Below are 15,914 nucleotides of genomic sequence, written 5' to 3' on the forward strand. Positions count from 1 at the left end.
AGCAGTGAAAAATACTTTTTTTCGCTATATGTGTGCGCTGTCTGAGAGGCTGAAGACGGTGCTCATAGAGTGTGAGAGTATTGAACTGAGTAATTTTTGCCACTTTATATGCCTTGAAAGGTTAAATACACACACTTGTATGTGTAAAAATTCCCGTTTTTGCAAGTATCCTCGTAAACATAGTAGGTCTTAAGTGAAAGCAAATAGCTGAGAAAGAAAATACATGTAACAGTATATTGGATCCGGGCAGCTTTTAAAGTATCTAATATTCCTGCTGTCATTCATGTTAATCAAACAACAAAAGAGAGAAAATCTCTCACTGCTCTTGACTAAATCATTTTTGTAACTTTAATAAGAAGAAATATTTAATTTACACAGTGAAGAATATGCAATGTTTTTATATATTTGATTGCTTTATACAATATATGTAGCATCTTTATTTATTTGTTGTACTGTAGTTTTTTTGTTCTATTGCTTATAATTAGTTTCTTATTCTTATTTAATTGCTGACTGTTTATGTCTTCAGTGAGCTTGAGTTTTTTTATTTTTTTATTTTGGCATTAGTTTTTTTCTTGTCACCATATTGACACTGGTGACAAGAATTAAGAAATTTCTGTGGTATCAAAAATTTAGATATCACAAAGACCTTATTGAAAGCAAAAACAATTAACTATATTGTGATATATATCATTACCATAAAATAAAATGACTCATATCATGATACAAGATTTTGTCATATCGCTCACCTCTATTGCATATTTAAATTTTTTTTTTTAAAGTTTATTAAATAATGTATTATTATATAATTTATTAAATAATGTATTTGTGTGTGTGTGTTACACACACGGTTGTCACTCCCAGGACTCCCAGAATTTGTTAACTTTGCCATAATTCCCACAGTTCTTTTCTCTGTTGTAAAGGGACAAAAGGTTGCTTAAATAATCCGCCTAATAAATCACAGACTCTGTCTTGAAGTGCATCCACATATTCTTTAAATGTGTATGTGTTGGCTGAAATCACATGTGCAGGTAGATGCATCTGTGAAAGTTGGTCACAGTAAAACTGTGTGGGGAGAGAGGATGTGTTATGTGTGTAATGTGAGCTTAAATGCCATTAGCACCCAGATCAGTTGTTTTAGTAGCTAATGAGGCGTGTAATGGCAGAGTCTGATAATGAGCTCTGCAGATCTAATTAGCACTGACAGTCACTTTAGCATCTGCACAAATGTCCTAAGAGATGCAGACCAACACAACACTGCAGATCAAGATAAACTGACTGTTTTCTCCAGCGTCCCGAAAGCCATTAGATTTTATTGCCATTTAATAGTTGAGCTTTTTTTATTGTGTAACCATTTGGAGTAGTCATTTAATGACATGGCCATTTAGATAAAACACTTCATGCTTATCGTTTGAGCATGACAAATGTGAATCTGATTTCCATTTTAACCAGGTTCAGCATTGTAGCAGATTCACCTGCTATTAAATAACATTTCTTAAAGGGGCCATATGATGCAATTAAAATTTTTCCTTTCTCTTTGGAGTGTTACAAGCTCTTGGTGCATAAAGAAGATCTGTAAAGTTGCAAAGACTAAAGTCTCAAATCCAAAGAGATATTAAAGTTAAGACTTGTCCATGCCCTCCTAAAATGCCTCGTTTAAACATGCCCTCACATGTCTACGTCACTGTGTGGGAAGATTTGCATAATGCCGCCCAAATGTTCACGCAAAGAAAGAAGGCGTAACTTTTATTCTCCACACCGTGTACGAAGCGGAGTCCAGCCCGGGGCCATCACATGTGGTTGCCGCAAGCCTCCTTCGTCGAATCCGCCGGGTGCTGCTCACTCAAGCCGCTGTGTGTTTCGTTGTGAAAGCGAAACTACTTTGTTTGGCCTTCCAAAAGGTTACATAATGTTTCGATATAGAGTTTGGCAGTTCCAACTTTGCAAGGACAGTCTGGCGCTTCTGATTCACAGCCTGTAAGTACATTTTTTATATTTAAAGAATTTGCCACTGATGATTCAAACGCGAGTTTGAGCAGTATATAGTAGCACTTGTTGTTTGTCGTTTCTCCGATCACAAATGCAGACATGGTTTTATGTTTACGCGGCGCAATACGTAACGCAACGCGTAAAAACACATTATAAGTCATTATAATCAGCAATTATGTCCCCACTGGATGCAACAAATGCCTCGTTTGTAATGGGTTTTATTGGTTTTGTCTCGTCGCGCCGGGACACATGGAAACACAGTATGGTAAGGGGCGTAACATTTTTGTCACACGCTTGAGGTATTCAGCCAGTCACAACACACTGGATAGCTGGCCAATCAGCGTACACCTCGCTTTTCAGACCGATGAGCTTAGTAAAAATCGATGCGTTTCAGAAAGAATGGGCGTAGAGGAGAAACAATAATTTACAGTATGTGGAAAATAATGTGTTTTTTGAAACTTAAACCGCATAAACATTGCATTACACCAAATGCACAAAATAATGTTTTAGCAACATCACATGACCTCTTTAACAACTAGAGGACCAATTGCAATGGTTATTGTGGTGCCATGCAGAATTGCTGGAATACAAGCTACAAGCTACTCAATTTAAGATAATACAGTTCAACTAAAAAAATCCACAAGAGGTCTTCATTTAAACAAACCATCAGAATGAACTTATTCACTAAAATGAATTGGACTTCCCAAACATGCATAATTTTGTCTATAGCAAACCAAGTCAATGTCTTATTTCATTCACTCTGCAAATTTTACATGGTATAAGGTATTTTAACATCACCACGGGAGCTTCTGTTACCGTCTTTCAGTAATTGATGCTTCTAATGCAGCGTAAAGAACTTTGGGAGTGAAGCGTATGCCGGTTGGGCACCAGGAAAATTTCCTTTGAAGCTATTATTTTTGAGCACTTCTGATAGGAATGACACTAAAATGACCACCACAAACAACTGCAAAACACATGGGCTGAGAGTTCCTCACCACACACAAACACACGGATGAGTGATCACGTTCATACAAACACAGTAAGACATAAACAGTGGCCTGTGTGCTTACTGGAACTGAGTGCTTTAGCGCCCGTGATATTAGCTTTGTCATTTATTAGTGTCATATGCATGTCAAATCAATAGCAAAACAAACCTGAGGCTATTAATGAAAAGACAAATGCTCCCTTTCACATGCAGAATGTGCATTAAAAACGAGAATGGTGCCTGGGCTGTGGCCATCGCAGGAAATTCCTAGGGATGTTTTCAATAAGCGCACAAAACTCCACGCAGCACCGAGGAACCAGACAAATGAGAACCTCCTGAAACGCCACACACACTCTCTCCTTGCTCAGCAAACAGCTAATTATATGCAAGTGAACAAGTTTGAGAGGCACAATGATTTCCATTAGTGTACATAAAAGTTTAGAATCATATAGCATTGACCTAAGGCATATAGGTTGTTTTTATGTAAGATTTATGTGATTGTCAGAAGTTTATTAGTAGATTTCTAGCGGATGTGAAATACTGATACTGCAGTTTGTGTGTGTGATCTGTACCATAAACAGATGTGCCATGGTGGCGTGTTCCCGCTTATCATCTGACCTCTTATGTAACTTTGCAGGCTCTCTCATAAGGTCACACTCACAAAAGAACAAAGCAAAACAGATGAAAGAGAATAAGAACCCTTTTTCTTATGAAAAACAGAATTTGCACAAAACTGTTCAACCAAAAGGGCATAAAATAGAAATGCACCTTATCTACATTCTATGCATGTTGTTGATTTTATTGTAAATGATGCATCCATGCGTGTTTTATATTTAAATTGCACATATGTTTCATTTAAATATCATAACTGCGTCTTCGATGCAATGAAGTATTTTTCTCTGGCGACATGCTGGACTTATGTCTCATTCATGTGCTATCAGAATTATCGTAAATATGTGTTTCTCAGTTGGAAATTGGACAAGAAATGGCTTCTCAAGTCATATTTACAACTGGGAAACTCTGAGATAATTTTGATACCTGAGTTTGCATTCAGATCTGCCTCCATCCAGTTCATAATCGATGGATAGAACCATGTTCCCATCCTAAATTTAAATGAATTATTTCTTAGAAACTTTTCTAATAATGTTTTTCACTTGGATGCATGTCACAATGTAAAAAAAAAAGATCTGTCCCTACTATATTACAAAGCAACGTTTTCATGCAGTTACAATAGTTACTGAAGCTTTTAAGTATTAAAAAGGACACAAATGCACTATAGAAATATCATTAAAGTTGTTTTTCACACCTAAGCCATTGGTTAGTGAGCTGGTGATCACTGTGACTGATTCAATGAGTTGAACTCAAAAACATCAAATCATTTAGTTTTTTTGTAAACTGTGTGTCAAATTCAAACTAATGATTCATTAAAGGGGTCATATGATGCGATTTCAAGTTTTCTTTTCTCTTTGGAGTGTTACAAGCTGATTGTGCATAGATAAGATCCCTGAAGTTGCAAAGACTAAAGTCTCAAAACCAAAGAGATATTCTTTATCAAAGTTAAGACTCTGCCACGCCCCCCTAAAACGGCTCGTTCTAACACGCCCCCACATATCTACCTCACTATGTGGAAATATTTGCATAATGCCGCCCATATGTGCACACAAAGAAAGAAGGCGTGGTTTCAGTAACCGCAGTTAGTGTTGAAGCGAGCGAGAGAGACAGAGCGCGAGAGAGAGCGCGAGAGAGCGAGAGAGACAGCGCGAGAGAGAGAGAGAGAGCGCGAGAGAGCGAGAGAGAGAGAGAGCGTGCGAGAGAGAGAAAGAGCACGAGAGAGGGGGGTCACATCACAGTGGAGTCAGCTATCTTAACCGTGGCTTGTTGTTCTTTAAAAAAGCATCATATGACCCCTTTAGTGAAAGTAAATGTGCCAAGTAGAGCTATGGTCGATTTTTCAGATGAACTCTTTGGAAAATGTATGGAAACTTTTAGAAATGTTTTTACAAAAAAGTGCCCTTTTTGCACCAGTAACTGCATTGTGGGAAAAAAAAGTTTCTCCTTTTGTGTGCCACAGAAGAAAGTCATACGGGTTTGGTACAACATGATGATATAAATTACATACATGATGACAGAATTAATTTTTTTTCTTTGGGTAAACTAACCCCTTAATAGCTAGGCATTTTTGCTTTCTTTCCAGCTATGCATGCATTATGAGAGTTAGGGTTGACGGTATGTGCGAGTGCACGTGTGTATGATTTCCCAAAAGGGTCTTGTAGCCTGTGCCATGGGGCGTCCTGTAGAATCAAAACATGCTATTGCTGTGGAGCAAAGATGGATGGCCTGTTGAAACCACTTTACCAGCACAGCGTGTACTTTAATCACCCCTGCAAAGACTCATAGAGCACTCTGGTAACTGTAGAACCTTCCGAGCCCAGGTTTACAGCTGCTAATTTTGCTTTCTGTCAGTAGTTCTGACTAGGTTCTGGATGAATTGGTCCAAGTGAAACTGAGCAACTCAAACAAGAGCTCTAAGTAGAGAGAGGCCTAGCACACCAGGCAAAGACAGATCAACTAAAACCTCAGACGCCCAACTATTAATGTGTATTTTGGGACATGGAGCATTGACAAGATATATTTGTAAAAGTCATTATCTTTTTATGATTTTGAACTCACTGTAAAAAAAAAAACGGAAAGGGTGGAATCATGTTAAATTCTACTCCATTAACACATAAATCGACACAGGTTCTCACACACACACACACTTGTCCTGTAGAAAACCTCTAGAAAATATTCACCCCATCAGTGCTAATGAACGACACACAAACATAACCATGCGTTCAAACGCACACCACAGCTATCCCTCAGGGCCACTCAGGAAACATTAGCAGCATTAGCTTGGAATGCAAATTAAAACAAACAGCTCACACTCTCACAGATGAAAGTAGCTGTCAGTCCTCTAACTGGGTCTCATTCACTATTAAATGCGTTCAATTGTTCTTAGTTATGCATGTACAAAAGGCTTTAAATTCAGAACAGGTGCGTACACGCATACATTTCTATTCTCATGCTAATGAATCCAGATTATTCTAAAGCATATATTTATTTAACTTGTTATTGTATATTATATGCTATTGAATATTATAGGACTGATCTAGTTACTGAACGGGAGTTTTTACGTACATGTGCAACCATAAAAAACACTAAATAAATGTAATTGCCACCTGATGATTCATCATTTCCTTATTCATGATTTCATGAAAATAATGCTTTTTGTTTGGAATAAATTTGTCACACAGACAAAGAAACACACACGCACATACACAGGTGCACACAGAACAGTAATGAAAGTGATGTGTTCTCAGTCGTGGGAAAAGTTCTTAGGACCATTTAGTTTTACTGCCATCTGGGGGAGTTTGTGTGTGCGTTTGTTTTGTATGTGGAGCTGGACCTATTCCTAGTCAGTGTCAACTGACCTCATCTTCATGTTGTTACGAGTGTGTAAGTGCATGATGGTTATAGGTTTTGTGTGACTCACCAGCTCCGAAAGCAAAGAAGAAGCTCTGGGTGGGGTTTCTCTGAAGGAGGGCGGAGACGCGGCGGGCCATTCGCTCATTGCGTTTGTAAATGAGCTCCTGTCGCAGGTAACTGTCAATCTGCTGTGCCGTCAAGCGCTCGTGAGCTGGCAAGGAACTGTTGATGAAATGCGGAAGCTGAGACAGAATAAGATAGAGAGAGAAGTGTTACTAAAGGCCTGGCATGAATCTGAGTCTGTGTATGAGTGAGAAACTGGGCAGCTGAGACATTTATGCCACTTTGTGGAACGTGACAACCACACACACAAATACTGTTTTACTGTCTTGGACTCCACATGAATGGATTGATTTGCTGCAGGGTAAAGTGTATGGGAAGCTTTCTACAGCTGGCCGGTCTGTCTACACAGTCTGCTATGAATACTGAGGGATGGACATAAAAGATTGAAGTAGAAAAAGGGAAATAAGGAATAGAAGAGAAAAAAAGTGAAGTTTGGGGAAAGACAATGAAAACAGTATCTTAAATTCCCAGTGAAATGGTTTGATGTGATGTGGCAACGTACTTCTGAATGAGATGATTGAGCTTTTCCATGTTTTTTTTTTTTTTAAATAAATAAATATATAACCAGTGGTGTTCAATTTACGTTAGAGTCTTTCTTGACATCTTGGCCACAGTTGTAATAAAATAAAGTATCATTGATTTCCTCTTTCAGATTTAATATAACACTATAACATTACTATCATTAAAACATTTACTGCTACTACAGTAAATTAAAATAATATGTTGTTTAAAAAAGCTTCTTCCTCTGCAATGCTGTTTATAGTCTCAATTTTCTAATTATTTTAGATTTTTGATCTCCATAGCACTGCAAAGTAGAGTTTTCAGTGTAGAATTTGACTTTGTTGGGTTTTCAGTGCTTTTACAGCAAGTGCATTGTGACATTGTTAGGAAAATTGTGGAAACTTGTCTAGATTCGAAACTTTCATCTCAATTTTAAGGTTTGTCATTGTAAAAAAAAAATAATAATAATACTAAAACAAGTTCATGGCAGCCCATTGCCACCCCAAAGTAAAAAAAAAAAAAAAGATAAAATAAATATTATAATTTTATGTATCATATGATATAAAATTGTGATATACAATGTTGCAATTACAAGAATTGAAGTCTTAATTATAAGAAGTTGCAGTACAAAAGATAAATAGGTGCAATTATAAGTCAAAAGTAAAAAATGTCATGCGTAAATTGCAATTTTGAGATATATAGGCCCAATTGCCTTTTTAAATTTTTTTTACTTGGGCTTCCATATGTTTGGAATCCATCTTTGGAATTGGAAAAGTGTGCATAGATCTTTGAAAGAGAGCAAGACATTAGGGATTATATATGGTTATGGAGCTCAATTCTGGACCTTTTGCTCTAATTGATGGTCGGAAACACAGCGCTTCCCATGTCTTGACTGGCTATACATACACCAGAGATGGTGGGGGGGTGGGGGAATAATGGATAATGGTACAGGGACGGAGGAAGCGAGAGAGACTTAAAAGGGAAACTGTGAGGTGGCCTCTTGTTAGAATCCAGAGCTCTGGAACGTCTAAATAATATGTGTGTGTGTGTATTTATCCATACGCCCTGCTAATGAGAGAACAGTTTGGAAATGGAGAGGCAGAGGGGGTAAATATGGCTATACACGTGTGTTTATCTGAGAGATTCCAGCCTGTGCACTAAAGAACTGAAGTGCAGTGGAGCAGAAAGCCATACATTTGGCTCCACAATGTGTGTGTGTGTTCAGACAATGATAGATGAACTGCTGTACCCCTGTAAGCATCCAAACCACTTTTACAGAAGGCCTTTCCTGTAATGCCCCCCCCCCCCCCCCCCGCGCAACCACACACCACCAAACATAACACACAGTATAGAAAGCCTTCAGTGTGTTGAAGAGTGTCTGCTGTACAGGGTCTGTACAGAAGCTGGAGTATGGACGCATGGATGGTTATATAATGTAATAATCTTAAATTATGAAATGTTGTAGATAGAGAGAATGCAATATTTATATAGTAGGGCCTAATATACTTTTTTTTTGTTTTTTTGTTTTTTACTAAGACCTAACTCATAACTGACATTTAGTTAGTTAATGTTCACATTATCCTTGAATGTGGTTTAGTTTGCTGTCCATAGTGAAAGGGTTAGTTCACCCAAAAATGAAAATTCTGTCATTAATTACTCACCCTCATGTCGTTCCAAACCTGTGAGACCTTTGTTCATCATCGGAACACAAATTAAGATATTTTTGATGAAATCCAAGAGCTTTCTGACCCTCCCATAGACAGCAATGCAACTACCATGTTCAAAGCCCAGAAAGGTAGCAAGGACATCATTAAAATAGTCCATGTGACATCAGTGGTTCAACCTTAATTTAATGAAGCTACAAGAATACTTGCACAAAGAAAACAAAAATAATGACTTTATTCAACAATTTTTTCTTTTTTGTGTCAGTCTTTGACGCGTGTTTATAACATTGGTTGTACTGTTGCTCTCTATGCAGGATCAGAAAGCTCTCGGATTTCATCAAAAATATCTCAATTTGTGTTCTGAAAATGAACGAAGGTCTTACAGCTATGTAACGACATGAGGGTGAGTAATTAATGACAGAATTTTCCTTTTCGGGTGAACTATCCCTTGAAGAGACTTGAGCAGAAGACTCGACTTACACTCAAGTCAAGTACTACATAATTTCCGCATGGAGTACAGGAGCAGAATAGAGAGAGAATGAGGAAGAGAGGCATAAAGCGATAAAAGAGAGAGCACAGATACCTTATCAGGCAGAAGAGCCATTAGCTGCCCTGCGTCTGACCTTTGCAGGAAATATGGAACAACAGAAAGATATTTCCTCCCTTCCTCGTCTTACTGCTCCCTCACATTTTGCCTGAAATGTTCGTTCTCTCTCTCACTATGTGTGTGTGCCGTTGCTTTAATCTTTTAGTGTGTTGCAGGGTGAAGTGGAGAATTATAGGCCATCCATCAGAAGGAACCTGCTGCTGCTCAAACTTTAAGTTCATAATGACTCCAATACATCACATACATACTCACATGATGCATAGAACAGGACCAGGCTGTGTTTTTTTGGAGCGCATACCTGGGATGTGTCATGATTGAAGATGATGGAGTTAAGGTCTCCACAGTTGTAGTGTGTGATGAGGTCCTCAGTAGTGAAGGCGCCCTGCAGAATGCCTGCACGCAAACTCTCATGCTGCAGTAGAGTCTGGTTTAGAGCAAACAACACCTGCAGACATAGAGAGAGAGAGAGAGAGAGAGAGAGAGGGTCAGATTGTCATTCTGAACGCATAAAATACACAAGTGTAGTCATTCTCAATCCCGCACACACAATATTATGTCACATCGGACATAATGTGTTCACAAACACACTCCTCGTTTATTCACACACTATTAACATAGTCCATTTGAAAATTTTTCCTTTTAGGGCCTCCCAGATATTACGCCAGCGTACGGCCAGGTACAACTTTGTTGTGTAAGCCAGCCAATTTCTAAAGAAACAGGTATGAGAGAGAGAGAGACAAAAAAGACAGGGAGTGCTCCTTTAAAAACAGCTCTATCTCCAGGGTCCAAGGGTCGTAAATTTACAGCCCCCATTAAAATAAAAAGTAAACCCTCTTTAGAGAGAATTTATGGTGTGCAACAGCCACAGACCACAGCGACACTGCAGCTGTCCCAGACTCCTGGGGTTAAACTTCACACTCCCGCCCACTGCGCTCTCACGCCACGGCTGACTGGCTGACTTGCTCGACTCCGGCTGTCAATCAAAGTTAAGCGTTTTGACAGCAGAGCCTGCTGGAGATGGGAGGAGGGGAGTTTTTTCAGTTATTTTGCATGGAAAGGTAGATTGAATTTCACGCTGTCATGCATTCTGCTGGCTAACACGTTCGTACCCGATCATGTGTGGTCAGTTGATTTGTGTACTTGATTACACCTCTCTATTCTGGCTGGGACCAGTCACTCTAATTGCCTTGGAGATTTACAGGGAGGGTGTGTTTCTGAGCGTGTGTGACAGAAATACAGTAATGAAAATGGTCTATGAAAGCAGTGATGCTGATTGATTTATATACTAGCTTAAAGGCTACAGAAGATTTAGTCCCTGCTTCATGCAGAAAGGTTGGAAATGAGAGTCTGTGCTGTTCGATTTAGCACTTGGAATGAAATACAGATTTCTGTTTTGCTCACTAGTCTAGTGTGCTTTGCCTACACTGTGAGCATCGCCAACAGCAAACCAAGCTTAACATCCCTTTACAGTAAATGTTAAGTAAATGCCTCTCCTATAGTAGAACCTTCTCTCATCTTCTCCACATCAGTTCTTGTCCTCTCTCCATAAATCTGTGGATTACACTAGGAGAAAAGTAAAAATACAATTTTATTTTATTTTATTTCATATTTTAAATATGAATATAAGTATATAGTGCAACTAGCTACTTTCTCAGCATAGCACATTTTTTTAGCAGTAGTTTAGCTAGCTATCTTTTCTTGTGTGTTATTTTAGTATTATTTATATTACTTACTTACTTAATCCTCTTTGTCCCAAGTGAGACATAAAGCCGCAATGAGATTATTTTAAAACCTTTATAGTATTTAATGATATTTCGAATTAGTTTTTATTTTATATTTTCAATTTAAGTTTTAGTTTGTTTTAATAATTTAGTAAATTACAGTTTTTTTGTCATTTTTATTAGTTTTTGTGTTATTAAAATATTAATATATTTTTTATTTAATTCTGTATAACTCAACATTATATTTGATAAAGTTTTTGCGTTTTTGGTAAAACGTTTGTATAGGGAACAATTCTCACTAACTAGTTTCTTATTAGCATGCCTTGTAATATTAATAACATATTGTCTGTTTATTAGTACTTATAAAGCCCTTATTCTGCATGACCATATTCTACATCCCTAATCCTACCCAATACCTAAACTTAACAACTGCCTTACTAACTATTAATAAGCTGTGATTTAGGAGTTTACTGAGGCAAACATTTTAGTTAATTGTAGTTAGATGTTAATAGTGAGAATTGGAATTTAGAAAAAAAGTGTGACCAAGTTTTTCATCTAATTTTTTATATTTTATTTTATTGCAGCTGAATTACGGAAAATTATTTTTCTTTTAGTTTTACTAACTTGCTCAACACTACCTGAGCCTGATGTTAATGGGGGTTTGGGAATACTATTTAAAAGTTTTTTTTAAACCATTTTCAGCCTCCTAGTGCTGTGCAGATCTTTGTCACGCTTCCAGTGCGGTAATCCCAAAATGGACCACGATCAAACCAGCACCAGAAGAGCACGAATGCACTCCATCTATCGCACTTCACATCCAGCCAGCGCTCTGTGCTCTGAGCCGACCCCCTGCCGGCCTTGTAATCGCCGGCCGTTTATGTCGATATTGCGTGTGTTGTTTTATTGTCTTCATTTTTTACACTGCCATGTCATGTCGGGGTGTTGCCCTCCTGTGCAGATGTGCTCTGGCTCCGTGTGCCACGGTATGTACCCACACATGGAAGCTTTATAGTGATGCCAGCTGCTGCAGCGGCCATAGCATGCTCAGATTAGGAGACGGGTGTCTGACCCATCTGCCTCGCTTCTGTGCTGGTGCCAAAAATGAGGAGTTTCCCATAACCTTAAGCACATTCCATGTGAGAAATAGAGAGATGAAAGAACGACTGGGATGTGATAGATAGAGGGATTAAAGGATGGGACGGCGAGGACGAGAGCGAGCCAGGAAAGAGAATTGGATCATCCTGTGCTCCTTTGCCGTTCATTTGATGGACAGAGTGTGAGAGAGCACAGACATTAAGGCCTGTATGTGTGTGTGTATGTGCGATGAAGGATGGCTAAAGTGTGTGAGAATGTTCCATTTGTTGAAGTGTGAACACTCTTTAGCATCCATTGTGCTAAACAAAAGCATATTTCCCCACAGCACTTTCTCACTGGTAATGGCGATTTCACAGGGCGGTAGGTGTGTGATCTACGCAGATGGACTCTTTTGTGTGTTTTTTGGCATGTGAGAGGCTCTGTTTACATTTGGTATTAACATCCGTTTTGGAAGTAATTTTATAACAGGATGATGCCAAATACAAGTGTTAAGATTTTCATATAAAATAAACCTAAAAGGTATATTTGGGAGAAGGAGTGGTGATATTTTCCTTCTTTTTGTGATTGGATCTCCCGAGACGGATCTTAATACCAGGTGAAACCGGGGCCAGAGTCTCATGGGCTGATTAAACACAGAAACCCCTTTGCAAACAACAAAGTTTGGAGAACCCAGTCTGCTGCTGGAACGTCTACCCTTCACCCAAGCATCGCATTCCAAAATTTCATTAGCGGTTTGGAGAGAATAAATAGAGAAAAAGACCCAAGGAGGGAAGGAAACACAAAAGAAGAGAATGTTAATTCCCATGTAATGTTCCCAAATGAGAGGAGGAAAAAGAAACATGCTATTTCATTGACACGTGTGAGTATGGAAGCAGTTGACTTCTTGTTCATTGACGTTAGCAGATTTCTTTTTCCAGTTCAGCTGGTGCAACATACGGCACATGACATTAGCACTCTTACATCTTCATTTCTTTGTTTCTCTTTCATTCAACCCTCCAGCATTCACTCGCTTGTCTTCATTGTTGTTTATGGAAAGTTCTGAGGTAGAACAGAGGGATGGATGGAGAGAGGATGGCAAAATAAATAATAGCTGGCTGCAAACACATGTGCACCACAGCTGGAAGTGATTTAGTCTCTTTTAGAATGGTCAGAGGCATTATGGGAAAAGTGCAGACGGGCACAGGTGCAGTTGGTGGGCAGTGTGAGCCAAAATCAGCTCAGAGTATCCAAACAGAGAAGGAAAAACAGCAGTCGAGCACAGCTGACCACTTCAAACCAACATCCTGTGGATGACACTTGCTCTTTATTGGTCATTAATTAGAGCTTGTTTTCTGTTTCTTGCCATCTTTGTCTCTGCACTTTGTTCTCACTCTTGACTGCCTCTTACACCGAGATTTTGTGGATTAGCTTGGGATAACTCAAAACACACTACATGACATGCAGTTTTTTTTAGTTTCCAGTAATCTTTCAGCAGAACATGTTTTTCACAGCAATGCTGGCTGAAATTCAGAATTTAAAAAATGGCACTTTTCCATTCTTGTGCGTGAATTTGAATTAAAAATGTATTATCGACAAAAATATCACAACGTTTATAACTTCATCTATCAGAATTGTAATATTTTATTTTATAGTATGCAATGAACTATTAAATATTAATTACTCCATTAAAAACTACACTTTAATGTAAAATAATATTACTTTTTTGGGCATTTATTTATATTAAATTTTAATTGTATTTCCTAAATTAACATATGAATTAAAATTCTGCTTCTAATTTAATTGCAGTTAAAAGACATTTTCAATTCAGTTCCGGGTGACGCTCAATCCTATAGATCAAAGAGAGTGAGTTACTGGAAATATTTAGACATTTTAATGTTGTTTGACATTCTTCTAAATAATATTGTGTAACTTTTTCATTTTTTTCTCAATGTATTTGGATACATTCCATCAGATGCAAAAAAAAATTATGATATCCATCTTCGGCTGATTGAGAAATATTTGATTTGTGAGTAGTTGTAGATGTAAGCAGTTCATGCAGAACAGAGCAGACAGTTTGCAGCATATGCTTATGAAGCCCTTTCTGGACCAAGGTTTTTTTGTTACTATCTTGCATACTAATTTTACATACTTTCCTTGTCTTGTCTTGTCTTTTCTTTTAGTCCAGGAGTCTGTGAATTACTGCCAAGAGAAGTTTGGTAGCACATCAACGCCATTTGGTTTTCCTCTCCTTCCTGGCTTGCTAGACAAATCTCTTCATCTCTCTGTCTAATCTCTCCTTACAGTCGTCTCCATCCTGTCAGTCTCTATGTCTTGAACCCGCTGTCTGCCCGCAGTGACCATCTGTGTCTGTTTAATAAGATCATGGAGAGAGTTTCTCTTTTCCTGTCTTTTATTTTCTCTCTCACACCCTCTCTCTCGTTTGCACTTGTCCAAAAACAAACTCTGCCATTTGACTTGGCAGCACTGGTAGCTGAGTCTTCAGCAATTCTTTCCCTTCGAGAAAAAAAAACAAAAGAGAAAATAATCAATTATTGCTCAGTGCTCTAGCTACTTATGTGCTGTGAGGAAAAAAGGGTGAAAAGACCAGACAGTATGAAACGTGAAATGGTACACCAAACAGAAACAGAAGAAGAAGAAAACGCTCAGACTGGTCTCTAGGAGCTGATGGAAAGATGGAATGGAGGGATGAATAAACAGAGAGGGAGAGGAGCATTGTTGAGAGGGGTCAGAGGTCAAATAAAACTCAGCCTTCTGAAAGCCCAGCGCTCTGAACAAACATGCCAGGAGAGATGAGCTGAGCTGAGCTGCATGGGGCTTCAGGACATTTATTAAACCCCGTGTGTGTGAGGGGCCAGGTTTTGCTTGGCTTGTAGAGGGGGAGATCTGTTAGGACAGGATTTGTTTTCTAAATGACGTTACGATTTTTAACATACAGCACCTGTGTTTTCATGTACTGGTTCGGAGAGGACTGGGATCTGTGTATCTCTGGATGTGGGTGCTATGGAAGGGCATGTGATGCTATGGATACATGCATCATGAAACCCTTTTAAATAAATAGAGATGTATACAAGTATGACCAATATATGATATAACACACTATCGTTTAAATGTTTGGGGATGATTTATTTATTTATTTGATTTTAAAAGAAGCATTTTATGCTCACCCACGCTGCATTTGTTTGAGAAAAAATACAGGAAAAACAATAGTATTTAGTAAAAATGTTTATGTATTGTAAAATCTAATTTATTCCTGTGATTGCAAAGGTGAATTTTGAGCAGCTGTTACTCCTGTCTTCAGTGTCACATGATCCTTCAGAAATCATTCTAATATGCTGATTTGGTGCTCAAGAAACATTTCTTATTATAATCAATGTTGAACTCAGTTGTGCTACTTAATATTTCTGTGGAAACTGGATGGTATGTATAAATGTTTTATTATTTTTTTTGCAAGATTCTTTGAATTGAAAGTTCAAAAGAACAGCATTTATTTGGAACAGAAATCTTTTGCAACATTACAAATGCCATCACTGCCATTTTTGATTAATTTAATGCATCCATGCTGAATAAAAATATACAATTTTCTTTCAAAATAAATAAAAATCCTGACCACAAACTTTTGAATGGTAGTGTAGTGAACTTTTCTTATAGACCTTAGTCACAGTAGCGCTACATTTCATTTTTGACAGGAATGAAAACGAGGCTGTGAATGAGAGAAGTGCAACATTTTCAATGGATCATACTGTTGTTTACCAACATAACAAATGTTC

General features: G+C 38.1%; 1 protein-coding gene across 1 annotated transcript in view; it reads right to left on the bottom strand.

Annotated features, from left to right (window-relative positions):
* Positions 1-15,914, bottom strand: part of LOC107585868 (metalloprotease TIKI2) — a 68,893-nt gene that overhangs the window by 16,274 nt on the left and 36,705 nt on the right. Inside the window, exons 3-4 of the mRNA XM_016273037.1 lie at positions 9,630-9,776; positions 6,504-6,678 (exon numbers count right to left, since the gene is read on the bottom strand). Coding sequence (XP_016128523.1) covers positions 6,504-6,678; positions 9,630-9,776 — 322 coding nt within the window. The remainder of the gene's footprint in view (positions 1-6,503; positions 6,679-9,629; positions 9,777-15,914) is intronic.

The sequence above is a fragment of the Sinocyclocheilus grahami genome, unplaced genomic scaffold, assembly GCF_001515645.1.
Source record: "Sinocyclocheilus grahami isolate Dianchi unplaced genomic scaffold, SAMN03320097.WGS_v1.1 scaffold75.1, whole genome shotgun sequence".
NCBI classification, from domain to species: Eukaryota; Metazoa; Chordata; class Actinopteri; order Cypriniformes; family Cyprinidae; genus Sinocyclocheilus; species Sinocyclocheilus grahami.